At 39.1% G+C, this 18,878-nt stretch overlaps 1 protein-coding gene across 4 annotated transcripts in view; it reads right to left on the bottom strand.

The window, feature by feature from the left end:
- PRDM5 (PR/SET domain 5) overlaps positions 1-18,878 on the bottom strand; it is an 85,880-nt gene that overhangs the window by 55,581 nt on the left and 11,421 nt on the right. For all 4 annotated transcript variants that reach the window (XM_074588998.1, XM_074588997.1, XM_074588994.1 and 1 more), the window contains exons 3-7: positions 13,893-14,015; positions 3,787-3,970; positions 2,912-3,086; positions 1,639-1,731; positions 1,247-1,368 (exon numbers count right to left, since the gene is read on the bottom strand). In XM_074588998.1, the coding sequence (XP_074445099.1) occupies positions 1,247-1,368; positions 1,639-1,731; positions 2,912-3,086; positions 3,787-3,970; positions 13,893-14,015 (697 nt within the window). The remainder of the gene's footprint in view (positions 1-1,246; positions 1,369-1,638; positions 1,732-2,911; positions 3,087-3,786; positions 3,971-13,892; positions 14,016-18,878) is intronic.

Raw genomic sequence — 18,878 nt, 5'->3', positions numbered from 1 at the left:
AATACACTTAGTACTTCAACTTACAAGAACATTAGTGAGACCTTTTCAGAGGAGAGAAAGGTGATAGTGAATATCTGTTCATAGCTTTGTATAACTGGCAACACGTGACAATCCTTTCTACTTTCCTTTGCCTTCGGGTAACACAAGACAGGAAGGAATTCTAGAGGTGTCCCTCAACAGCAGTACATTATTTTCCTTCCTGCACTGACACCGGTTCCGATTTCTATGACTCCCAAGTGGTAAAATAAAAGCTCTGCTCATTGTACAGGTAGAGCAAAAATATCCTTCAGGCATCTGCTCTCAGTCATGCCTGGAGTGATCATTCAAGAGATTTGTGTGAATTTGTACACCACTGCATAACTGACCAAAGCTAAGCCTGAACGTAACAACGCTCACGTATGAAAAAAATTCTTACAGATACTGAAAAAGAGATAATCTTTTATAAAAATGGTTGTGGAAGGGTTTCTGTACGCTGTAAGAGTTTGGCACAAGAAAAAGATTTCGCGTAATGAAAATCTTACAAAGTATCTCAGTGCTGTCACCATAAACTAAAGACTATTTTCTTTGCACTCTGGTATTCTGCTGTCTCCACACATACTGATCTTCCATTGACATTGAGAGGGGACATGCAGAGAGAGCAGAATGCCAGAACTGAGATCTGCATTGTGGACCTGAGAGCAGCATTTTGCCCTTTCATGAAAACAGAGCGAAGTTTGATTGAAAGCTATTGATTCACAGTGCACAGATATAAAAACACTACGGCCTAATGGGACTAGTGGATTGTCTGCTCTGGCTTCCTGCACAACAGAGGCTATACAGTTTTGTGCAATACCCTCAATCAAGCCTAATCATTTGTGAAGCATGTCTTCCAGAAAGACATCCCATTGTGTCCTGAAAATACCAAAAAGATCAAGAACTCACCACTTCCTGTAGCAGTTTGTGCCAGCGGTTGCTTTTCCTCACTACCGAAATGTTTTGCTTTATCTATTATTTGCCTAGTTTAAACTTCTGCAGATTCCTATTACATTTTTCTGCAGTAGACTGATGATTCATCTGGTATGCAGTAATTTCTCCTTGGGGAAGGAGGAATAGTTAACTCTTGCAATTAGTTACTTCTTAATTTTCTTTTTGATACAAACAAATCCATTAAAAATGAAACCAAAGACAATGTTTACTCCGATTTGCAAATTTAAGGCTAGGAACATGTTAGAGGGCTTTTATCCAAAGAAACATTAAACTCTCTTACCACTGTGAACATTTTCTTTATGTTTTTTCAGGGCATCCTTACTCTTGAACCTCTTCCCGCAGCTATCTGCCTTGCATATGAATCTGGCATCCCCTCTGCATGCCTCCTTGTGCTGTTCATAACTACACGGGATAACCAATAAAAAAACAAAAACAAAGCAACACATAGAGCAGTATCTACAGAAACCAGACACGTAGCAAGTACTCTGAGCTTGACACATGCTGCACTGCAGAGTTCCAAGGCCACCTCATGCATTACTTACAGCAAATAGGAATGAAAGCATTTGACTTCTTGCACTGTTAGGAGTCACATAAACTAACAAGCTTGAGAGCTAACATGCAAAGGGAGGCCAGCAATGATACGACAGCAGTCCAGTAACTCAGACACAAAACCTCGATTCTGAGCTGAAGGAAGTATTGCAAACAGAGCACTGAAAACTCCTCGAAGAGTCTCCTGGGCTGACATTCTCTGAGCACTGAAGTACACTGAAGAAAAAAAAAATAAAAAATTAAGGAGAATATTCTACACCTTACACAGGTCTGCAGTAGCTAAAAAGATATTTACAGCTCTACAAATCCTTAAGTAGGTGAGTAATCTATTTCATATGTGAAGTCTCCTGGAATTCAGTGAGACTAATCAAATGCATAAACAGCAAGAGTCGGGATCATACTGCTGTATCCTCACACAGATTAATCTCACACTTTGCCCTATGTAAAAATTTACTTAACTACCCATACAGCACAAATCCAACTGCCACTGTAGAGTAGAAGGAACAAGTCTAAGTTCAAGAGGAAATACTTGTCTCCACCAAATATTTCTTTGCTATGTAATTTTATTTATTCCCATGAAAGAACAGAGCTCATACAGAGCTGCCAGTTCTACACATGTTCACATTATCCATATGTAAGAGAGATCAATTTATTAAAAGAGCAGCCTTAAGTGTATTCTATGCAGTATGAATCTGTTTCTTTCCCATACGAGAGAGTTAGATTAAGTGTACTATCTATAGTCATCTTAGGCATCTAATGTACTATCTGTAATTAAATGTATAATAAGTAATATATCCATTTAATTGCAAGCAAAAAATATATAAACAACAAAAGACAAAAACAGTTATGTTTTTGTACAAAAGTATAATTGTAAAGTATATGACTTTAGTAAAAAAACTGCATATTTACATATCAAGGACAGTAAAGATGTGCTCTTAAGTCTCAGGTCTTTCATGTTTCTACTTGGGTTTTTTTTTCCCCATCACCCAAATATTTAATTAAGCAAATGTGAAGCATTGTTTTTCCTTTTCTTTCATCCTCCTAGATCACCATCTTCTAATTATTACTTCAGTTCTGTAACAACATCTGCAATTTAAAAAATTACATCTCCTAAACTACAAAATAGTCCACTGATGGAGGCCAATGGTTTTCCACCAAATAGCAGCTCTGATCTGGTCTACAGTGTACAATTTTAAAACAAAAATCAGCAACATTTTTGCAATTCAAATTGAAGTCTTCAAATACAAGAAATTAACATTAAGCTTTTTTATGCTTATGTATTTGTACCCTTAGCCTTTACATTAATCTTTTAAATTGTTATTAAACCAAAAGAAAGACATGATTGAATGAAATTGATTTAAATGATCTCTGAAAAAACACTCCCGCTCCTACTCACTGTCTTTGTAGAGCTTGTTTAACAGGGAATTTCTTTCCACAGTTTCGGCACTTAAATTCCTTTTCCTCACTGGGTTTTTGGTGCAAAGTCTGAAGATGTTCAGCTAGAATCTCCTGGCTGGCAAAACTGGATTCACAGTTTGGGCATGCGTGGTCCTCTTTACAGGTGAGGGGATCTGCATGATCGGAGGCAATAAACAGATAAGGAATAGTTTTCAGGGAATATTTTGGTTACATTAGGAGAAACTCACTGCCAGAAACAGATTATGCAAAGTGGTATGACAAAATTCACAAAAGACATTGTCTCTGAATGGGTTATAGGCTGCCTATCTTGAGTAAGTTACCAACAGCATTATTGAAAAGGGATGCAAAGTATTAAGTTGGGTGTGACTTCAGCTGTTAGCCTACATTAGTCATCCAGGTTTATCTCTACTTTGATAAAGATGCTGAGAATTCACCAGGCAGCTCAAATCACCCTCCTTTCCTTAGACACCTTACCTTAGGATTCGCTGAACAGTTTTATGAAAACGTTTATTTCTATCCCATTTAAGTAAGAGGAAAACTACCCCTCTTAGAGCAAAAACTTAGCTTTCATAAGACTATGTGTCAGCTGAAATGAACTCTACCTTTAGTTCAAAAACTAATGGCAACTTCTAATGAAATCTAGGCTCACTCCTTCACTCAGTAATTCACAGGACTTATTAGGCAAAGAAAAGAACCTCAACCAAACCAAAACACAAGTAAAAAAACATATAAGAGCCCAGTCTAAACCCAGAGAGCCTTCCAGTTTCCCAATCCTGTGCGGTTAATGTTCTCTTCCTTCTTTGTTACTGCATTTCATCTCTCAAGTTATCCTATTTTTTACATATTGCTCACCCGCAGTTTTTTCGCCAGCTGCTTGCACTTCTTTATTGTTGCCACTGTCTTCATCTTCCTGGATAACAGTTACTTCTTCCTCCTCCTCCTCCTCTTCTTCCATGTCACTGTCCAAGTACCCAATCAGAAGTTCTGTGTCTGTTTCAATATCTTCCACAGCCAGATAGAAAATATTTTCCCCTTCCTGTTGCAAACAGTAAGCAGAAGCCATAAATAATTATGTCAGAAAAAGACCCTGAACTAACATTAGCCCTCAACTGTGGAAGGGCTGGCTCCATTCCTCAGGGAGCACAATGCTAGAACAGCCTTTCCGAGACTTCTTTCCCAGCGTGGCTGCATGGATAAAGTGCCCTTGTATTCTGGTATTCTGGAAGTGTTCCCCGCCTCACCTGTGAGGCTTTTCCCTTGTGCATTGTAGCCTAGACCAAGGTGAAGGTGATGTAAGAGTCCTTTTCTGCCACACTCTGCCTGACAAGAACTTCAGAGTTCAAAAACGAAACAGTTGAGTGTTAGGAAAACAACAAAATTTAAATAACCAATACAGCTTTAGCTCTGTCCCCCATAGGCTGCATGAATTATAAACCAGCTTTCAGTAGCATGTTTATATAGTGTTATTTTCTTTCTCTCTCCCCTTAAGATCCCAGCCTTCTTCATGAACAGGCTTTCAACCCTGGTCAGTCATCTTCACCATCAAGTTGGCAGGCGCATCTCTAACACACTTTAAACTAATAGATCAAAACCCTCCACTGGTTTAAATCAGCATAGATACACAGATCCACAGAAGGCCAAAGATCCATCCCCAGATGCCGCATGAGAGGACAAACTGCATAATACTAAGCTTCAAAACCTTCTCCACAATGAATGAACAAGCTTCCACATAGCTACGTAAGCTAACAACTTTTGTCCTTGACAAAATCAAAGTTACCAGGGTTGGCACAGGGGGCAGGGGAGACCTATAGCAAAACCAGCTGTCTCCTGAACTGATATACAGAGCTGCCTTTTTTTTGCCATATGTGAACCAACTGCTTCAGGTACTACTCGAAGCACCAAAGGAGACCCATTTTTATGCAATGAAGACTTCCAAGTTCTATCATAAATCTTAAAGCTTATCTGATTAACATCCAGAAAAGTTAATTGAAGCTTCTTTACATCTAGCCATGTATTTTGTAACAAGCTTCATCGCACAAGGACAAGATAATGATTTTTAATTTTTTTTAATATACTAAGATTGATTTAAACTGTCAACAGGGATATAGTATTCCTCAAGCTTTAGAAGGTCTGTTATATATTACACAAGATATTGTCACACAAGAGCAAAACCTATTTAATTCAATAGACTTGATACAGCTGCTGCTTTCAAGGACACACCACTTTTCTGTTCTTATCTCAACAGCAGCATTTGAAAACAAAACAAGTTATGCATTTATTATTTTTTTTCAAGATACATTCTGCAGTCCAGATATGGTCAGCATGCCACCCTAATTTTTGCATACATCTAGGAGACGCTGTTTTTCATGCCTCTGTCAAGGTGCAGACACCTTTAATTTACTGCAGTCTAAACTTAAACCACGTACCGAAACTCTTGACATGAGGAAAAGTAAAAGGTCTTTCTACAGTTTCCACTTGAACAGAATAAAAACCACTGGGGTAAACCTCCAATACATCACTGTTTAGGACAACTTTATTTTCAAAGCAAGACAACATTATAAATGGAAACACATACCTATTACTGGCTTGCCAAAAAAAAAAAAAAAAAAAAAACAGAAAAGAGGAAAAAGAAAAAGCCATGTATCCTAGGCAAAAATAAAGTCCCAAACTTATTTATTAAAGAACCAAATAGCACACGTGTCAATTAGATCATACATGACACATGTTACACCAGACAGTAAATCTGGCAGAACAGCAACCAGAACTAATTATTCAGGTTAACCCAGACCAAGTGAATGAGTCCCAACAACCAAGCTCTTCGCAATACTGCTGCATCCTCGCCATGTCTGCACTTCCCTCACGTGCATCTGGGGCTTATTTTATAGCCATTTGTGCCTGAAAAACCCCTGGTTCTTTCCTGTTGGTGTACTTTTGGTTAATAAAAAGATTAATGGAACAAGTACTACAGACACTCAACGCTTGAGTGATTTGTTTGCATTGAAAAGAAATTAGCTTTGGTGCCAACCCAAATTAAAGCACAGCTCAAACTCTTTCCTCCTCCAAAGCTAATTTGTTTGGCTTTTCCAGCCAAACAAATGTTAATAGTCAGGTATTCCGAGCACTAATTAATTCAGATATACCCACATTGTAGCAGCTCCTCAGCATTTTCACTGGAAAGCAATGGAAGTTCTCCAGAACCACAAAGGAATTTGAGTCTCTACCTCCACCAGCAGCATCTGCATGAAGCACATTTGTCTACATGCACAGAGGCACAGACACAGTGAATGTAGGAAGAAATCTTCCCCAGTAATTTTAATAGTCCTCCCATATACTAAGAACACATCTGCAGTTGTTCCACCTGCCAATCTGCTTAGGCCATGCCAGTTGTTTTAACAACGTTCCTCTGCAGCAGGCCACAACTGGAGAAAATTCCAAGCGCTGGTCATGGTGTCATCACAACCTCCCTTCACACTACTTCTGGTTTATTATTCCACTTTGCTTCTCATCCTCTGCCTTGCCTTTCGTCTTTTAAGTTATGGGCCGCGCTGACCTGACCGATACCATTTTCCTGTTCCAACAGCTCATGCTGTCCCATTTTTGCACCACAACAGGCACCTCTCCCATTCAGACTCTTGGCTTTTCCATCCAGTTACACCCCTTCATATGTGCTTTGTAGGAGGGGAGGCTGACAGGGAACATGGGCCAAGAAGCACTGACAGCCCACCACACTTTCATCCAAAAGCATAAGACAGACACATGTCATCACCCCTGACAGCTGAAAACACAGGAGGAGGAGGAAGCAGATAGTCTTGTGGTACCTGAGGGAGCATAGGGCTCTTCCAGGCTCCAGAGCTTGACCAGCTGGCTCCAGCCCAGCTGTCCTAATCCTTACCAATTTTCCCCCCTGTGCCCAAAAGCTCTCCTCCTAAAGCACTGTCTTCCCTCTAAACCCAATTTCCTGGCAGCAAGACAGCTCTTTGGCCTACCTGTTCTGCCAGTTCTCCCTTGCTCACTCACCAAACAAGCACACTCCCTTTTCCTGATCTTTGCCTGCAGCTCCAGGGTGTCGCGTTTGCCAGAGTAAAACCAATCTTGGCAAAGCCTGAGAGGGCAGAACCCCCAATCCAGGACGTGTACAGATGATTTCTTGGGGGCTGCAGGAGGAGAAGACAAAGCCACAAGCTCAGGCACAGGAAAGGTCAAAGAGGGCATGTGGTGCCAGGAAAGATGGTATCAGAATAACAATGCCTTCCCAAGAGGGAGAGCAGATCCCTGGGGAAGAGGGTGAATCAAGCCAGCCTTACACAGGTGCTGCTGGGGACCAAGAGACCCTTGCCCCTCTCAAGCAAGGAAGAAGAAATGGATGACAAAGAGACTGGGGGATCCCAGGGAGACTTCTGTTCCAAAAAAAAAAAAACCAAAACCCACAAAAAACCAAGAAAACAAAAAAACAAAAAACCCACCCCATCTTTAACACACACAGGTAACAGAGACGTTCAGGAACTCAGACTATACCTAACTGAAAGTATAGCACCTGAACAACACATGAAGGAGACACAGAAGCCTCAGCTCTGTCTACTGATCTATTCCTATTGTGCCGTATTGCAAGGTAAGGTAGGCAACCTTTGAGATATGATTATTCTTCTTACTGAAAGCTTTTGTTGTAAAAAGTAAAACAGTAAAGCACTTAAGTGACAGCAAAACTTAGGAAGAGAGGCCCTTAGAAATCCATGGAGCGGTAAGAAAAGTAAATCTTTTTGAACCTTAATATTACCACTCTATGCACCAGCTCAGTATTAAGCAAGCCTAAAATCAGAAATGAGTTACATTTAAATTTACAAAAAGATTCTGTAACCTCAGAGATGAAAAGGGTCTAAATGATTTTCCTGCTCACGGTTGTTTGGTATTACACAGAACCTGGTATGCAGCAGGTTCCTACTGCAAAAATCAAAAGTGTAATGGGTATATAGTTCAAGGAATTCCATGGAGAAAACCACTTATTTCATTCATCAGAAACTTATCTCAAATTCTTCAATAACAGAATACCTGAACAGCACTAGTATGTATTCAACAAATGTACACGAGCTTGAAATTAAAAAAAAAATCTCCCTTCTCCTGCAAAAACTTCAAGAATTGAACACATTTTTAGTTCTCCCCTCTGAGCATGCAGGAAGCCAACTGCTATGTTCACATTCTTCTTACATTGCATAATAAATTTATCTTTCCTTGGTAGCACTCAAGCCACCGGTAAGTTTCAATTAGTCACAAAACTGTCCTGTAATAGGTAAGTTTGTTAAGCAGCCTAACACAATTTGTCCTTCCTCTCCTTGCGTCTTCCCCTCTTCTCTTGCTTTTAGACAGTCCAGTTTTACTACAGCGCTGTCTCTCACATGCTAATCTTCCTCTGAAGACATTTACTGTTACTGAACAGCGGGGTTTTCACCTCGATCAACCAGGACATCACTTAATTATGCCACACTAACAAACACACATTTGCGAAATATGACTTTAAACCACTCTACCACCTCCCAATAAATATCCTCCTTCACATTAATTTTTGCTGGTCATTATTCTAACTCTCATTTTTCTAAGCTACAGCAGACCATTCTCAGAGTCTACTTGCTGATGAAAAAAATATTTGAATTTAAAGCTCTATCTGGCTGCATTTCTGTTTATAAAACAGTTCCGATGCTAACAACAGGATCTGTTTTGCATAGCAACCTCCAGCAGAGAGTGTTTACTAAAATTACTACTGACAAACAGATAAATTTATCCATTCTGGATAAAGGAATGCTGGAAAAGATAATACTCTACCAGTCTAAAAAAATGAAAACAACAAAGTGTGGCATTTTTGATAGGAGCCATTTCCTCTTGATTATCATAATTACAATGCATTTTTGCTACATATCAGAAGTCATATTTATAAGTAAATAGCTAGGAATAGCCCATGGCAAAAGAGATTACAATTCACATGGTTTCTGTTAGTGTAAAAGTTGTAATTTTAAAGCTACTTTAAATAGAGTAGAGGATTAACTCATTCAGTTACTACCTGAAATGCTACAGAAGCCTCCAGCAATTCAGCTCTGCAAAAACCTCAGAAAAGGAGTTGGTACATACGCAGGTACCCTTCAACCTTTCTGTCCTTCTCTAGCAGCCACACAGTGACATTACTCACGGCATAGCTGTTAAAAATACTTCCCCTGCCTTCCCAGTCAAAGACAACCCAAACATCGCATTTTCCTCCAGGAGCGAAGGCAAAACTCAACCGCCAGAACGCTCCCCACAACACCACCAAGAGCTCCCACCAGAACTAGTGTTTTTCAAAATACATAGCATTACAGGAAGAAATAGGAAAAAAAAAAATAAAGACCAACCACACACCCTCCAACCCCCCAAAAAATCCAAACAAAAAACCTGACCGAGTTTACTTAAAAAAACAAAATCCCATGCCGAGGCACTTTTTCACCACAGGAAGCATTTTGTACAAGGTCTAAACATGATCATTGGGTACAATTAACACTATGATGATCTAATCATATTTTGCAGTCAACCCAGAACAGGGTCTAATTTACTTGTATACAGGGAGATACGCATTCACTTCATCTTCTTTTAAACTGAATACCGAGTGCTACACAGCAAGTGATTACCAACCACTTTAGCAGGGATAAAAGTTATAATCTTTTATCTAAAATAGAGCAATGCCATCAGGATTTGAAATGTTCTCAGAGTAGATCAAAAAGCTCACACTGGAGTATTTGGAGACTGGCAAGAAAACTAGTGGGCAAGATAACTAGCGGAAATTAGCTTTAGTGGGTATAAACAAGGAAATCATTTACTTTCTGTTCACATTTTTTGTTAGTGCGTACACAGTCTCCTAGAAAATCACAGAGGGGCAGCTGTGAAGCACACAACCAGCGTTCTTAAGCATTCACAGAAAAGACTTAGGACAAGCAAGCGAAGCCCCTGCTCTACCACTGTGGTTTATTTTCACATTTTATAGGCTAGTATCATTAATGTTGGTCATATATTCTCAATGAATCAATTTTAGCTTGTGAGAATCACTGCTAAAGACTCACTTTAAAGAGTACACAGTACGACCAAGAGTGAAAAATCAAATACTTGTTTAAAAATTCAGCCAAGCCCACAAAAATCTTCATAAAATACAAGTGTCTGGAGAAAATCTACATTTCACAAGGGTAATTATAATGTGCTAGTTAGAACAAAGTCTCTAACCATTCTGTTTTCTCCTCTTAGTTAGCTAATTAGCCCTTTCTATAACTATGCAGACATATTCTACTTTATTATATAATATGTAATCATCCAGTTGGTTTAAGATTAGGGATTTTTTTTTTGATGTCATAATCTGTATTTTTTTTAAAATTAATTTAGGTACTTGTTCAGCAATGCAAACTTTTTTCCACGTTAACTGGAGTAACGATAACGAAGCTAAACCAACTTTACTAACGTAATTGATGACTTTTTCCCCTTTGTAAAACATCATTTCATCATCTTTGGTGGCAAGCAGGCAACTCCCAGTTCACATTAAAGGGTATCATTAGTGGAAACATTCCACCCATGTTTTGCCCACTGATTTCATCAAACAAAGTGCTACTGCACCAAGTGGCCTTAAATCTGCTTAACATTAAAGGCAAAAATTGTGTAATTAAAATCCTGAAGGATTTGTGGGCTGTCTTGTTGGGGTTTTCCCCCCCCCCCCTTAAAGGAATAGCAGACCTTTGGGATTTGAATCTCCATCTACTGAAGTGAGATCAAACCCTGCAAAGAAATGCATATTCAGCTTTTTTCAACACAAATAGTACCTATTCACATTATGTGCAATTAAATACTTCTATATACATATCTCTCTATATATACAGCTTCAACATCACTCACATGGAACACACAAGTTACTTTGGCAGCTGATTATTGATGGTGCTAAAAGAAAACTACAACAATTTAGTAAATTTTTGTTTGTTTTCTTAAGTTTGCCTTTCCTATACTTTTCATCATTTTGTACATGCTGATCATGTTTACTCTGTTCTTCCCTGTAACTTTTCCAAATGTTTTTCTGTGGAAACTTTTACAGGACTAACATTCTTGCCACTCTTTTTCTTCTTAAACCATCCTTTTAGCTCTGATACAATCCTTTAAAAAAAGGACATGCGAAAAGCACTAAGCACACTCTAAGCAAGGCATAATGCAACACAGTATAACAGTTTCTTTCCATTTCTTTATTTAAATAATCATTTTCATTACCAAAAAACCCACTAGGCACACACTGGATATTCCATTAAAACTTCTATTCAGAATTTCAGGTCATTTTACCAAGCATTTTATTTAAAATTTAATAGTGAACACTAATTGTTCACACTGCTCCCTCTTGTGAGCCTTACTTTGCATTTGCTAACATTGACTGTAATTTGCCATCACACTGCCTACGCACTGATGACATGCTAATCACTGATTAACACCTAGGACTCCTCATGTATGAGGACCCTTCATATTTGGTACCGTAAGCAGGACAACAAATCTTTTGATAGCTCCTGGTATAACTGAGAGACAAAGAGAGAAGGAAAACATACGGATATAATTGCACAGGCAGTTGGTCATACTAAATTAACCATTGGCTTGTCATAGACAGCAGGGAAAGCGTAATAAAGCAGTCATTCAGTGAGTGCTGACAAGAGTTTCTGCCATGAGTGGTGAACACTTTCTTGTCTATTACTCAAAAATTCAATTGTAGCCTGGATGTTAAGACCTAAAGAGGTCTAAACAAAAGACGACAACCTGGAGTAGAGGCCCAGAGGAAAAGCAGATGAGGCTGTCCACAGTAAACTAAACCAGGAACAGCAACAAGGTTCAAGGAAACAACATCACCAGCAAAACTGCAGTCACGTTCAGACAGCAATGTGTGATGGAATGCCACAGACCGACATTCAGTAAAGCCAAAGTTTGGGAAGGCAGGAGGCACAAATCAACCAAAGGCTGCCAAAGAACCTGTTAGGTTTCCCAACGCAGTACGCTGCTAATAGTAGCGTTCAACTACTGTGATAAAGGAAGAAAAGCCAAGCAGAAGAAATGCGGTAAGAGATACAACGGCGGAACGGAAATCACAGAAAAGCTCACAACAGGGATAGGAAGAGGGAGGTTGATACCAGGTCTGTGGGTGAACTGGAGGCAGCAATCTCACTGCGCACTGTCTGCTTAAGACCCAAATAACCAAACCGTCCCTCTGGCAAGTAAAAGATTTGAGTTGGGCAGGTCATCAACACAGAAACTGAAGTTACTACAGGGGAGTGCCACTGACTCTGAATAGAAGGGAAGGGGCAGGGGGGGAACCGCAATAATGCATCTTTCACAGAACTGCGTGCTAGGGCTTTACCAGTATTCCTTTTCTACTTCGCAGTTTTAAAATATTTTTTCCCCTGTTTTATTTCATCAGAAATGAATTTTGTTTTCTTGGCAAGGAAAAATAAATTTATTTTCATTTGGCCTCAAAATACGTTTTTTAATTCTTTTGTCAACGATATGCAGGCAAATCCTAGGAAAAAAGTAATCTCATGATGAAAAAGCAGAATAATAATTTCAAGAAATACTGATAAATAATTCTCCTTTTCATTAGTCCTGACTCAGCCAGATATATAGTTACCTAATCATCTTTTGTGTGCACTAGCAGCCCAGAAAGCCAATCGTATCCTGGGCTGCATCAGGAGAAGCGTGGCCAGCAGGTCGAGGGAGGCGATTCTCCCCCTCTACTCCACTCTCGTGAGACCCCACCTGGAGTACTGCGTCCAATTCTGGAGCCCCTGCTACAAGAAAGATATGAATGTGCTGGAACATGTCCAGAGAAGAGCCACAAGGATGATCAGAGGGCTGGAACACTTCTCCTATGAGGACAGACAGAGAGTTGGGGTTGTTCAGTCTGGAGAAAAGAAGGCTCCGAGGAGACCTTACAGTGGCCTACCAGTATCTTAAGGGGGCTACTACAAGAAAGCTGGTGAGGGACTTTTTAGGATGTCAGGTAACAGTAGGACTAGAGGGAATGGATTAAAACTAGAGATGGGACAATTCAGACTGGACGTTAGGAAGAAGTTCTTCACCATGAGGGTGGTGAGACACTGGAACAGGTTGCCCAGAGAGGTGGTGAAAGCCCCATCCCTAGAAGTTTTTAAGGCCAGGCTGGATGGGGCTCTGAGCAACCTCATCTAGTAGGAGGTGTCCCTGCCCATGGCAGGGGGGTTGGAAGGGACCTTAAAGATCATCTAACAAGAGAATCTAACAATTCTATGATTCTATGATCATCCTATCGGACAATTAGATCCTTCAATTCTCTGTTGTTTTCTACTGGAATATTTTAAGCACCATGCTTGCTTTCAAACATGTCACACTTACATTAAATTTTAAACTACAAAGCAAACACACAATTCTGCTTTCCACACACTTAAGACCACACCTGAGTTTATCATGAAACACAACTAGGCCTTGAAATCATTCGTCCTGACTCAGCCAGATATACAGTTACCTATTCATTTCTACAGTGACAAAACCAGCCGTATTCAGGCAAAAGCTTAACTTGACTAAATAAGGCTGTAGTAAGATAATTAAACTGTTGTTACAGTAGTGAGTTAACTACTCTGGAAATTGATATTTTATTTTTTTTAATGTAAAATGTTCACTTTAAGCCAGGAGAAATAGTTCATGTAAGTGATTCAGTGCAATTCCATCACAGTGGATTCAAAGAATATCAGATTCTAACCAAGAACCTCTTTGGTCTTTCATCCTATCAATCTTATTTATATTATATTTAAGCACAAGAGTTCACTTCTAAAAGGAAAGGTAGGAAAAGGAAAGCAGTTTGCTACTTTTCTCAGATCTTGCAATTTTACTAAAGACCAGAGTGGAGATCAAATTAGTAAATCAGTAACGGGAAGCAAATGGTAGGAATCCACCAAATCTACCTGGATGGCTGCCAGGTTCTTCTGTTCCTGTGATGGAGCCTCATGGACAAAACGCAGCCAATTAGAATGGCGTGGATTGCTTGCATCCAGGATATACAGGACTTCACCTTTACTCCCACGAACCTGAAATATTAAAGAAAAAAATCAAGCCAAATTAAAATTGTTTACCAAACACAAACACGTAAAACACTAAGGCATGCTTGTGCTCAGCAGGTGAATCTTCCATTCAACGGGTACTCACAGCTGTGGTGCACATTCACCTTTTTCTATAAGCGTATTTATTCACCTAAGAATAGGGAGGCAACTCAAAGCCAGCTGGCATCAGCCTCCTTTATTGAGCTCCCCCTCTCTTTTCTTAGCCTTTCCTTTACTAAACAAGTATTACAACTGACTCCTGGGTCTCCTTGATCTGACAGTGTGGTCACCAGTGCTCATGTTCTTTCCTCTCTTTGTTCCTTTGAGTCCTTCTTCTTTATGATCTTGCCAGAAACCAATACAACCCTAGAGGTCCTTTCCCAACTCCAACCCTAACGTGCCTTTTCCAGTTTTCCTGAGTTCTCCTCCTTCCCATGTTCCAATGCATTTTGCTCCTACAGTCTACCTAATTCTTCTCATATCTTCCTGTCTTTTGTCACTCAGTATGCATCTCATCACTTTCCCCAGGTTAAGGTTGGAAGCTCTCCTGACTCCAATTCCTTTTCCTTTCCCCACAACTCACTGCTATTGTCCTATCTTTCTTCTCCAAAATACCGTCCAAGAGTGGACCATTTTCTTCCATAACCTATACATGTCCTCTAACTCACTTTGCAGCATTTCTCTTCTGCTAACAGTACAGAGAAGGCCTAGAGTAATTTTCCTCTGGACTAAAGCACATCCTCTAATCTTGTGCTATTCCAACCACCATTTGGTTCCAACACCAATGAGTTCAGGCTTTTGTTCATGAGTCTCCGTACCCCTGCAACCACCCACGTCCATTCAGTGATCTTCAGCTTGATAGTTCTTCACCTTTCACTTTCTTTTTCATATTTGATACTCTTCTAGACTCACTTGTCCTTGGCTCATTATGTTCTAGCAGATCCCGTTCACCCTCTATGGCCAATTCCTAAATCCACCTATTTCTGCCTACTTTCGTATTTCCAGAAGCATCTCAACCTTAACTGGCAACCATTACAAACCAAACACATCCACATCTGAATTCAACTTTTCCACTACCTTTGCTATTTCCCTCTTCTGTAATCTTACCAGTTGCTCAACCAACTTCCAACCTGAATTCATCCTCCACTCCCATCCCACTACTCCATCCTCTTTTTGCTTCTTTATCACCAAATACAAAGCTTTTCTTCTTCATACACATTCCAAATTCAGTAGATATGCCTTCACTAGTGTTAACTCTTACTGCCCCACACCAATCCTAAGTATTGCAGAAACTCAGAAAACACTTATTGAAAAATCATATTCCTCATTTCCCTTTCAAGTCTTCTATAAGTTTGGTTTTTTGGTTTTGTTCTGTTTTTTGTTTTGGTTTTTTTTTTTTCCCTCCTTTAGCAAGGGCAAAAACCATTTTGCCCTTTGCATGTAGATCTATCTTCAGATCACGGACCAATATAATTGCATTTATTTACTCCATCTATCTTATTTTACAGCTCACTTGAACACCTTTTATATATGCCTCTTCAAAGGAAATTTAAATATGTAGTCTCAATGAATAGCAGTCAGTCAAAATATATGCTTGGCTGAAGTTTTATCAGAATATGAGATTATTTCAGCAAACAAGTTAGTATATTATGTAGGTAAGGGCTGTAAATTACTTAGTAGAAGAAACAAACATGTTCAGGTTTTGTTCACTAAATGAAGAAGCCACTTTAAAAAAAGAATTGGACACGCAAGATAAGTCATAACCTATCAGGAGCCTTCGGATATCATTACATATCCATAGAATTTCTATGACTGTGACAAAATCCCATCTTACATTGAAAAAAATAAAGATAGAAACTTAGTATTAACCAAGTCATTCTTCCCACTTGAAACAAAAACACACTGCTAAAGAAATACAGCGCCACTTTGTCACATAAGAAAATGAATCTTGAACCTCCACTGACAGAGAAGTTAGAGCGCCATGCAAGAAGGTCATACAGACACATTATCCTTCCATGTGATTTATTTCTATAATGAACATATTTTCTTTTTCATCTGTCAACAAGAAGTATCCAAAGCAGGTATTTCCTAAGAGCTAGGGAATTCATCTATGTAAGATCAAAATTAGATTGTCTTCATGGCTTTCTATTTAAATTGCTCACATACTTGCTATATTTGTTTCCAATAGATGCTATATCTTATTTCTTAAATATGACTGCTTAAATTACCTAAATATTTAGGATATCATTAGAAAGAAAAAAAGTATTCCATTACAATAATAGCTGGTGACAGCATGTTTTTCTCAGATTAAGACAAGAAAACCTACTGTAGTTCTGCAAACAAATAAAAGCCTTCAAAATTTATTACTGTTCTTCCAAAGGAAGTCATATCTTAAGAAGGATGCATCGTGAAAAAGTGCCAATATTTCAAACTTTAAAAGCTGTTTTACTTTCAAACACACAGACTAACCACAGTGAAGAGGGTCAAACCTACATACTTAAATGCACCTGGAAACAATATTATCTGACACTAAGCATTGCAATGGGTTTCCCAGAGAGGTTGTGTAGTCTCCATCCTCAAAAATGTAGATACTCAAAATCTGTCCTGGGCAGCTGGCACTAGGTGGCCCTACACGAGCAGGAGGGTTGGACCAAATGACCTCCAGAGGTCCCTTCCAACCTTGGCCATTCTGTGACTATTCACCTTGGGAAGTAATGCCTGCTCATTACTAGAACCATTGTTTTCATTAGGAACATGGGCAGAATGAGTACAATCAAACCATAAGAGCAAGCTCCAAATTTACACAAAAATACATGTTAATGTTGTTTTCACCTCCTGAAACGCCACACACCACACAGAAGCACTGCATTGATTATACCGTAACAATCATCCACTTCTAAATAGGTAATCCACAAAGCAGAGCCTCACTTTGAGTGAAAATGGTTAACATTGCAGATTCACATCTTTGAGCAATTCAAATCAAGCTAATGGCTTTGTGATTTAGCTACCAAAGCATGCGTTGTAGAAGCCCACCATGTAGGTCCTATAAAGGTTTACATCAGCTCTTAACTTGAGTTGGGGAGAGAAGCAATCGAGATCCTATTATAAAAACCATACATTACACTATCTGCCTTTTCATCCATTATTCTTCATTTGTTTGATCCTTAAATTATATAATTTATATTCACTTCAATGATACATGATCATCTCAGTTGTGCTTTCTCAGTCTCCACCAATATATGAAGATATCAAACAAAGTAAACACTTAACACATAAGGAAACTATTGATAAAAGAATACGATAAATCCCTTAAAGACGTGCTATATTTTCTATTGCTTTTTTCACCTCGTAAAGAAATAATACTGCATCAAGTACACAGCTGTGAGGAAGAAAAGTCAAGAAAAAACAGCCAAAACCCTGTACTTACCACTCCTTTTCTCATTGGTTGCACGGATAATGAGTTTCCTAAATGAACAACTGATCATTGAGCACTGTGGCACTAAATCTCAAACTTGAACAACATTTAAAACAAACAAACAAAAAGACCAGCTCTTGCTTTGCAAACATATTTCTCAAAGCCAGTATAAACTAATCCTAGTAGTTAAATGAAATAAACATTTTCTGTTTAAAATAAGTGCACCTAAATATCATCCATAATGAACTATTAACGAATCAAAATGAATATTGGAATATGTCCCAAAGGGTACTCCCCTCAATAACAGTCCACTAAAGTCCTCGGTCATCTTCTTTGATGTGATCACCAAACAAGAAAATCAGTTTAATTAGAAGATATATCAATAAATAGAAGCTAAAATGCTTACACCTGGGTCTGCCCTTCAATCTGTTCTGATATCCAAGGAGGCAGGATCAGAGATGGCTGTCACTAAGACAGATGCTGGACTGTAGGCCCACACAATTCTGCTAACCACAAGTCCTCAAGCAAGCTAAATATACTGCAATTTACTTCTCTCACCACAGAGCTAGGACTGGGCATGTACAGTTCTGGAGCACTCCTCATAGCGAATAAGGTTTCTTGGCTTTCTTTATCTCTGAGAACCTTCTTTTACAAAAGTTCCCCACACATATCCTTACTGCTTACTCCATACAAGACCTGGAGAACTGAACAGGATTCATTCTGCAGCAGAGCTCCCACACCACTCCCAGGGGGCCCCTTTCCAATCACCCAGCCACTCCCAGAATCTTCAGGACAACATGCCTACCGCAACTATTGCTGGCAGGAAATTGTTGGAAAACCGAGGATGCTTTTGGGGAGAGGAAATGAGAAATACTTTTGTATATCACAAACTAAAGTAGAAAATTCTTTAAGGAAGATTTTCTTAATGTAGCTGCAAGCAAATTACTGCACTTGCCCCACATCTGAACTGTTACAATCGTTTATAGTTATAAGGTACTTAAAACAGAGGCAAAAGATTTTTACAGGACTGAGATTCCCTGATAGTTTTATGAAGTAGTATCAGTTTCACAATGCTAGTGAAGATATTTTATTTAAAAGTTGTGACATTTGAACCTGTCACCCATCTACACAACTAATTCCACATTTGAATGTTATTTTCCCAGTTTCTGTATAGTTCATATTACCTGAACTAAACAAAATCATCCAGTTAGAGGTAGAATTCCTTAAGATCTTCAAGCTACAGTGGCTAGCCCAGAAAGGATTTTAAAAACTATTTTAATAGCACCCGAACTCAAGTCCAAAAGTATTCTGAGAGGGTGAGGCCCTTTCAGCACTGAGACCAAGATGTTCCTGTATTTTCTGTAACCAGTGGAGATAACTTGGAGTTTCTATTACCAGCAAGTGATGAGACTAGACACGCAGTCACCTCTGATTTC

The sequence above is a fragment of the Larus michahellis genome, chromosome 5 (assembly GCF_964199755.1).
Source record: "Larus michahellis chromosome 5, bLarMic1.1, whole genome shotgun sequence".
Lineage (NCBI taxonomy): Eukaryota > Metazoa > Chordata > Aves > Charadriiformes > Laridae > Larus > Larus michahellis.
This window is presented reverse-complemented; position numbering and strand designations above follow the sequence as displayed.